Raw genomic sequence first — 9,345 nt, forward strand, 5'->3', positions numbered from 1 at the left:
TATAAAAGGCCTATATGGTATGCAAGATTGTGACTGCCATCTAATGCAACAATACTGATTGAACGATTCGTTATGGCACATGGCTAAATAAATCATTTTCTTTTTTTAGAACAACATTAACACCAATCATGTGTTAAACCCCCTAATCTCTTTCTAAATCAAATGATGATGACAATGGATTAAACGGGTGTTTGGATGCATGTTTTGAAAGTATTATGCGATATTGAATAGTCAAAATCATGATAAACCAGCTGTGCTTTTATGTCTTTATCCTGCATGAAGCTGTGATAATCGCATTTGATGGCGTTGAATGCTTTGCTAATCAGATTATTAAGAAACTAACAGTTAAAATTAAATAAGGGTGTAGAAGTAAGTTTACTTTACCATTTCAGAATGTGGTTTACTGCAACTGGTATTAAATTGATCATTACAACACTTAGCAATATATACATGTATATAGACCAATATCTCAAAGGCCACGAGCAAACGGGAGATGGAAAAATAGAGGACATACGGAAACAAATTCATTGCAACGTACGCAAACTATCCTGCACATTAAAGGATCTACTGATTTGCCTCTAACACTAAAATAGGCATGTGCAGACAGATATAAAATAGACTGTTAATTTATGTATACGTTACTGTTTTATGTCATTCTCTCTCAAAATGTCAAATTGTGCTACTCAAGAGTTAGTTTAGACATTTATGAGCATGCCTTGTGTTTACTCGCATCAGTTAATCGAAAACCCACTTTAAGTAGTTGTTGCTCAGCTGGGCTTCTTTGCGACCTTTTTCGGGCCTTCGCAAATTCACGATACTTTGTCCTGTTTTTATTGAACTCGAGCTTTTCTTATCTGGATATTCGGTCGTAACACGTATTGGAGACACATATAGTGATATAGAAACATGGTTATAAATTTATAGTAAATGCTTTGTATTTTTTTGGTCTCTATTAATGTATAAAAACCCAAGAAAAGCCCATGGATTAATCCGACCCGCGTATAAGCCCGACCCAAATGCCCACATCTTTATGTGTTCAAACAAGTAAAAGTTACATAAATGGTCCCTCAACCTTTTGCCATTCTCCCCCTTTTTGTTAATTTCTAATCCTATTTTTCATTTTTTAATTAAAAATATAGCAACTCATACCATTTGGATCTACATTTTAAGCCGCTCTACCCTTTGAAGCAGATGATATTTCTATGCATCCACTGCAAATTTTGCTTTTGAACAGATATATTGGATCGGTTAGTTTGGTTATTTGGATGTACATTTCAAAGTAAGATTCAAAATGGCTTGAGATATGGCGTGGTGGCGAGGTCAAGCCTCGAGCTTATATACTACAGGAAGCACACAACATTTTTCAAGACGTGACATAAACCGATAAATTTGTATGCCATATATAAAAATTATATATATACATATATGTTTTCTATAAATTATCTAACCAGATAATTATATTAAAAAATGTACATTCATATTAGAAGAAGAAAAATCATATAAATTATTATTATAAAAATAGTTTTTGATTAAATGTTTAAAATAGAACTTCAAAAAAATAGTTTTATAGTTTCGTTTATTAATTTATGAAACTGAGAATGATGTGATTCTATAAATCTATAGAAGTATAAAATCTAAAGCTAAAAGTTAAAACACAAAAAATAAAAATAAAAACAAAAAATAAAAAATAAAAAACAAAAAGTTTAAATAATTTATTTTTGAAAAACAAATTTCTTTGTGACAACTTCTTGATAATTAATTTTGCAAATACATCAAACATAAGGGGTGTATTATAGGCCATGAAAACATGGAGGGACTGATTTTGTAATTGACTGAAAGTTGTTTGCTGCTTCTTGATGCCAGTAGAAAGTAAACGAGTAGCAAAACGTTGCTTGTGGTCAAACCCTAATTTTTGTCTTCTCCGACCGCCGCGCAACGGAAGAGAGACTGTCAATGGAGAATCCTCCAGTTGAAGAAGTTGAATCACTTTCTTTGAATTCGAAAGATGAATCATCGTCTTCGAATTCATCCACCACGCAGTAAGTCTTCTCGCTGATTTGAGTACATTTGGTAAATTTTCATTTGTATTCGATTCTAACTTGTTTTTTTGCTCTAATGGAGTGGGATTGAACAAATTTGAAGGTATTTTTACTATTAGTTTGTTTACAGTTAATTATGGGATTGCAAATATTGCAGTGTTTCTATGTGTCACCCGAGAAATGAAGACTATGTTCAAAGGTTTTATTGTTGGTGATTAGTATCACCAATATCATTTAAGTGTAATGGGATTAATTTGATGACCAATGTAATCATGATAAATATCGAACAAGTAAGGAAGGTGCGGAGTGCACACTTGCTTGAGTTTATTTTGATTTAGGGGAGAAGCCCCTAAACGACGGGGTCCCGGGGCAGCGCCCCCGGTGGCGGGGTCCAAGGGGCGGCAGCCCCTGGCTGGGGTCGAATTTTAGATTTTGAACCCGGGTTTTTGGCCCGGTTTTTAAACCCGGTTTAGGGAGAAAAAAACTGCCGTTTTTGACAGTTTTCGCACTTCTTGAATATGCGAATTGGTCATTTTTCTGATTAGAGTGGTAGACAGATTTCATAACAATTTGGATTCGAAGTTCTGTCAATCACTGAATTTTATCCGATTGAGATTTCGATTGTACCGTCGAAATTCTTCAATCTGAAAGTGATAAACGACTTTCAGTGGATTCCAAGCAAAGTTTTCTAACATTTATAGCATATTGATTATTCATATGTGGATTGATAAAAATACTTCCTTCCTTGTGCAACATGTTTTAGAATAAATCGTAGATTGTAGAAAGGCATTCTTCAAGAACATAAGTGTGCAATTGTAGTTGCATTTGTTCTAGGCTTATAGGATATGAATAGCTACAGAGTTAGAATTTGAATTGTTGTTAGAAAGTTGAATAAACATTTGGCTGAATTGTTTTCAGTATTGGGATAAGTGTAGAAGGCAAATGGCTCATTTGATTTTGAACTGAAGGAGTATTTGTTCGATTTTGGTCGTTTGTATTGCTCAGTGGCTAATTACTGTTTTTATTGCTTCATATTTGTACCAATTTTATTGAATGTATTTGGTATTGTGTGTTTAGGATGAGCGTGGAGGAAAAATTTAGGATTGTGAGGAGCATTGGTGAAGAGTGTATTCAGGAAGAAGAACTCTTGAATCTTCTTGCCAAGAAGCCCCAAATCATTTGCTATGATGGGTTCGAACCTTCTGGGAGAATGCATATAGCGCAGGTATATTAATGGAGAGCTGTATTTGATCGACCTTTTTGTTTACTGCTGACCTTGTTTTTTCTGTATAAGTTAACCATAGCAAATTTACATTTCATCTGGTTAAATAGTTTGGTGTTCTCATATTACTCCCATCGTCTTGATAGAATTGGGAATTTTGTTCAAAACATTACATCAATCAGACCTCTTATTATTTTGAGTTGTAGATAGCCATAAACCATTACCGTTTTGTGTGCTCATGCTGATGTCTTATTATTGTTTTCTGCTGAACAGGGTGTTATGAAGACAATTAATGTTAATAAACTGACATCTGCTGGTTGCAAAGTCAAGATTTGGATAGCAGATTGGTTTGCACAATTGAACAACAAAATGGGTGGGGATTTAGGTAGAATTCAAACTGTTGGACGCTACCTAATTGAGATCTGGAAAGCAGCAGGGATGAACTTAGAAGGAGGTCAAGTAGAGTTTCTATGGTCTTCTGAGGAAATTAATTCTCGGGCACATGAATACTGGCCTCTAGTGATGGACATTGCTAGAAGAAACAAGCTTCCTAGGATAATGAGGTAGAAGGTTATGATTTTATTTTCTTGTGGTACTAAGTTTGCAAAAAGCTCTTGCATCATTGCATTATCAATGCTTGTAGGTGTTGTCAAATTATGGGTCGGAATGAGCAGGAAGAATTGACAGCCGCCCAGATTTTTTACCCGTGCATGCAATGTGCAGATATCTTTTTCCTTAAGGTCTGTTGCTTCATCCTTTTTCTCAGTAGTTAGCTTGTGCCAACTTGCATGCATGCAGGGAGGGTTGGGGGTGGGGCTGGAGCCAAGTTCCCTGTAAAATTTCAAATTTCTCCAATTTTGTAGGGATTTAAGTTTTTGGTTCTCTGCAGCCTAGATATTAGAATGTGCATATGATGTGTTGAGAATATGTAAAATTACTCTTAATGCGGAAAAATATACCTAAAGGAAGGGGAGGTTCAAAGTACTTTTTTTCATGGTTAATACTTAATAGTGTCGTATTGTCTTCCCTGTTCAATAGGGTTGCTTCTGTGCCTCCCCTTTTTAATTTTGTTGTTGTATAGTTAAAACAATTTACCAGAAAGTTCTTCCTTAAATGTAATTAACTATACATGGAGTTAAGAGAATGCCTCTATTTTTATAGATTTGGAGGGGACTAAGACTAAAATAATTGTCATGATTTTATTGAGAATAGTATTTGAAATCTTAAACTAGTGTCTTCTTTTAGTTTCCTCAGATAAAAGTTCTTAATTTATCTAAAGGGGAATGGAAGTATTTCTAGACAACCTCTCTTTTCAGTTTCACAATGAAGTTGTTTCCATGAGTTGAACATTTGATCTTTTGGCTACGAAGGACAATTGCTTTAAGGCTTGTCATACATGTTCCGGTTATTAAAATAAAATAGAATGCATTAAGTTCAGTAATTTTTTGACAATATATGTCAATAAAATTTTACTTTGATGATGCATTTCAAGTTTTGTTTACTTTGAATTGTTTATATTATATTCAGTAAAGCTGTTTCACAGCTTTCGATATGAATATTGTGGAACTTTTTTGTTTGTTTGATTGTAATCCTTGTATATAAGGAAAAAATTAGGAGTAAAGTCTCATCTTGAACATTCATGGAAGGAAATTAATAATGAAGAAAATAACATACCTTAGCTCATCAGACAACGGTTATCTGACATATGTGGTAGCCATCAAAGGTCAATTTTCGATTTATCACATGATATTTATGGCTTTATCTTCGCATATTGTATTATCAGCTCCTTTTGTCATACTTCATAACGATCTTGTGATTTTTCTCTTGAGGACTTGATTGTCAGTACCATTTTTTTTATTTCTGTCTCAAGAAACATTGTAGTTTGGATTCTGTTTACTTTGGTGATTGGTTGATTTATAAATAATCCTTGTTTGTTTGTTGAAACAGGCTGATATTTGTCAGTTAGGCATGGATCAACGGAAAGTGAATGTGCTTGCAAGAGAGTACTGTGATGATATCAAGAGGAAAAACAAGCCTATCATATTGTCTCATCGTAAGAGCCGGAATTTTAACTTCCTCCCATATTCAATTCTTCTTCTTTCGTTGTGATCATCATTGCTTGCCTTTTGCTGTGCAGACATGCTTCCAGGTTTGTTGCAAGGGCAAGAGAAGATGTCAAAATCTGATTCTTCTTCTGCCATCTTTATGGAAGATGAGGAGGTATGACCTACAGAACGCCCAACTTCTTTTGGCTCTTTTAGGAAGTATAGTTTGTGTAAGTTTTGACAAAAGAAATATGTAGTTACTGTAAAGTAATTTTCCTTGTGTCAGTATGCGTATTCAGATGGATAATCTTGCATTTTGCTCGTGTAATATCAACTAATGGTGAATGTTGCAGGCTGAGGTAAATTTGAAGATAAAGAAAGCATACTGTCCACCAAATGTTGTTGCTGGGAATCCATGCCTCGAGTACATTAAATACATTGTATTTCCTTGGTTTAATGAGTTCAAGGTTGAAAGAAAAGCAGAAAACGGAGGTGAAAAGTGAGTTGACCTTACAAAGACCATCAGAAGGCTTCTTTCCCACTTGATATCCTATCATATGGGTTTTGATTAAGAATCAAATTCGTACTTATTCTTTACCCTGCATATTCTTCTATGATTAGGTCCTTCACAAGTTACGAAGAACTAGTTGCTGACTACGAAAAAGGGGAGCTGCATCCTGCTGACCTCAAACCTGCTCTATCAAAAGCCTTAAACGGGATTTTGCAGGTTTGTAATTAGTTTATCTTCTTTTGTGTCTAAATAATTTCTGCATTCTCATCTATCATGGCTAATGAGATCATGAATTTGCTTTGATACCATTTGTAAAATCTTTGGTAGAGGCAAGGTCTGCGTACATCTATCCCCAGATCCTACCTCTACATCTGTGTGGGATATACCGAGTTTGATTTGGTTTAGAAGCCACTGGCATTCCTTTTGCCATCCATATGAATAACTTATCAAATTAACCCTCCACCCTTTTTTAACCTTATTTTTCATTGTAAATATTTGATTCCCATTTCAATGCATTGAATCATCGTCTTCCTTCCCTTTATTGTAGCCAACTTGTATCCAACTTTACCTCATTTGTTTCTAGTTTTCTGGGAGTCTTTACAGAAACAACCAATCTACTCCTTGGGTTAGGGTACTAGTCTGTGTACATCCCACCCCACACACAACCTCCGGGATGGATATACTATGTTCGCTTGATTTGAATTAATTGTTCCTAATTTAATATACAAATGTGTAAAAGCTTGTATGACTTGGGGGCTGTTTGGTTGGTTGGTTGTAATTTTTTTAAGTTCTGGATTGGATAAAGCTGTCGCTGTGAATTAATCTGTCTGTATAGATTGGAAAGGTGTTTGTTTGTGAGGGTTTTCTCATAGATGGTATGAGCATGTTTTTTAATTGGGAATGGCAGGTTTGGAAAAAACTTGGTTTTCTACATAAAGCTCCAACCTAGAAGCTTACTAAATAAACCACTTTCTATATCATTAAGCCACTACCAAACGGTCATATATAGCTGACCAATAAGCTGTAAACAAACATTTCCTTATTTTTTATCCCTAAAACACCGTTCTATAATTTCTTGTTCTACCACCGGTCTTGGTAAAAAACAATAACGTTAATGGAAAAAGAAGGAATAAACTATACTATGACGTTCTCTTTTTACTGTTCTGTCCTCAACACAAGATCATTGTAAATGCAGCCTGTCCGTGATCATTTCAAGAACGATGAGAATGCCAAAGCTTTACTCAAGAGGGTTAAGGTGCAAAATTTTACCGAAAGTTGATTTTGTATAGTTTTACATTCTTACATCATAGATTGACGTTGAGGCGTAACATGTCATACCTTTGGATTGATTACATTACCTTTTATCGTGGCAGGGTTTTAAAGTCACAAAATGATCGAACGAAGCCGCGGAGTTTGGAATTTTGTCTGAAGATCATAGGTAGATAGCTACTCCATCTTTTCCCTTATATTTTGCATAGTAATACATCTATATATTTCCTGAAATATTTGGTTACAACTTTGGCCCAAGGTTTATTTATCTGCCACCATCTCAAAACCATACCATCATTTTGATGCAAGAAGTGTTTTATATTAATGTTGTTTTGTTTTCTACGCTATTCGTTTTCAACGTCACTTGTCTTTACGGCAACAACTGTTCTACTTTGTTTTTATGGAAACAGTTGTTTTACTTTTTGAGGTAGATGACGTCTTTGTTTAGAACATCTTTAACAGCTATGTTGAAAGTTGATTTGTCCCTCATGACAGTTGCTAATTGACGATGTTGACTCTTAAGGATCTTGAGTGTAATGAAATTGAAAAGGGGAAATTAATTGAAATAGTAATTATCGGCTTGTGGTTTCATCTCTTAACAATTTCTTGTCTAAAATCATCAAAATGTTACTAGGTTCGTAAGTAATAGGTATGCAAGTGATAAGTCAGCGTTTTGCATAGGGGTCAAAGTGTAAAAAAAAGAAGTTTCTGAACCAGATCTTCAAGTGCAGAGACCAAATATGTAAAATTGATATAGGTTCGTAATTTGCAGAGGTGTGGACGGATTTATAGACTTGGTCTATGCATTTCCGGACCTGATTCAAAAACTTCTTTTTTACACTTTAACCCTTCGTAAATTGTGGACCTAGTGACATTTTGGTAGAGTAATAGCCAAGAGATGAAACCAACTTCTACAAATAGTAACCGGTTATGGGACCGAAAACCGGGACCGGTTGGGGTTTTTGGTAATTTCGTGGGACCGGGGCCGGTTATGGAACGGACTGGCCCATCCCAAAAAATAAATATATTTATAAATAATTTTATAATTTATTTTTATAAGAAAAGTAATTTTAATTATATTAAAACCTATTTTTAATGTGTATTTGAGTGATCCAATTGTAAATTTTATAATATACTAAAAATATGTTATTAATTTTTTATAAAAAATCTTATTTTTTAATGCTGGGACCGGTGGCCCATAATCGGTTATGAAGTACCTTAACGGGTTCTACCATTTTCGACCGGGACCGGTTATGGTCGGTTATGAGAAAGTTTGGGACCGATTAGGTCCGTCCCGGGCCCGATATTTGGCCATCACTAACCGTAAGTACCAAAACAAAAGTGTAATTTACTTACACGTTCATATTGAAAATGTATTTCATTTTTTTCGTTCTGTGAAATTCATTCATAATGTCTTTTTTATATGATCTAATAATATTTTAGGTCTTTTGATTGCGAAGTGTGGTTTTTGAAAACGTCGAGAGTATTTTACGATATAAAACACGTTAATGATTGCCAACCATTCAATATTTTGGAGTTTTCAAATGATTAAGCCCATATATGTAATAAAGACTAGTTTGTGATAACTATGAAATTTAACCTCCACCAATCAATTATTGATATTAAATTTTTTATTTAATTAATAAAAAATATATTAGTAATTTTAATATTTATAAATAGGGGCCTTCTTTTGACTTTTGAGAACCATAAATTTATTAGATCCATGAGATCCAATATAAACCACAAGTTATATTAAATTAATTGGTTTATTCAGACTTGGTAATTTTGACAATTTTGAATTAAAAATTTATACAATAACTATTATAGATATTTTAAAAAAAGTTTCTCTTCTCTCATTAACAACATATTCTACAAAAGTAAAACAAGAATCATAAGAGTAGTGTCTGATTGGTTTGAGCTTGGCTCCAAAGGTCAAAAATACCTAGAGGTCCTAGGTTCAAATACAAGGAGGAATAAAAATCCTTTGTAGCCACGGAGGTTCAAATGCAGTGACTCTGGGCTATCTGCAAAGTAGGTGGTTGCCTTGGAATTAGTTAGCTCGCATAGCGGGTTGGATAGTCAGGTTAATAAAAAAAAATAAAAAAAATAAAAATAAACCTAACAAATAACTTAACACATTATAAGCATCAAATAACCTAAGAAATATCAACAACTTAAAATGAAAACAAAACCTAAAGCCTACCATAAAAAAGGAAGAAGAAAAATTAACAAGATTTATTACAGGATTTGAAAGGTGTC

The 9,345-nt window shown here is 34.1% G+C and overlaps 1 protein-coding gene across 1 annotated transcript; it reads left to right on the forward strand.

Annotated features, from left to right (window-relative positions):
- Positions 1-1,891: 1,891 nt before the first annotated feature.
- LOC112500348 (tyrosine--tRNA ligase 1, cytoplasmic-like) lies at positions 1,892-7,516 on the forward strand. The gene is made up of 10 exons (XM_025103826.1): positions 1,892-2,039; positions 3,117-3,264; positions 3,535-3,824; positions 3,905-4,001; positions 5,209-5,314; positions 5,399-5,481; positions 5,660-5,805; positions 5,928-6,033; positions 7,013-7,072; positions 7,191-7,516. Exons 1-10 carry the CDS (start codon positions 1,954-1,956, stop codon positions 7,209-7,211), a joined length of 1,143 nt encoding a protein of 380 aa, XP_024959594.1. The 5' UTR covers positions 1,892-1,953; the 3' UTR covers positions 7,212-7,516.
- The last annotated feature ends 1,829 nt before the right edge of the window (positions 7,517-9,345 follow it).

This window comes from Cynara cardunculus (genome assembly GCF_001531365.2).
Source record: "Cynara cardunculus var. scolymus isolate 2C chromosome LG 17, CcrdV1, whole genome shotgun sequence".
NCBI classification, from domain to species: Eukaryota; Viridiplantae; Streptophyta; class Magnoliopsida; order Asterales; family Asteraceae; genus Cynara; species Cynara cardunculus.

Excerpts from the sequence above, each read along its gene's own strand:
- LOC112500348 (XM_025103826.1), top strand. The coding sequence starts at position 1,954 with ATGGAGAATCCTCCAGTTGAAGAAGTTGAATCACTTTCTTTGAATTCG. Across the intron at positions 3,825-3,904 it reads AAGCTTCCTAGGATAATGAG|GTGTTGTCAAATTATGGGTC; the intron begins GTAGAAGGTTAT and ends CAATGCTTGTAG. Across the intron at positions 7,073-7,190 it reads CTTTACTCAAGAGGGTTAAG|GGTTTTAAAGTCACAAAATG; the intron begins GTGCAAAATTTT and ends TTATCGTGGCAG.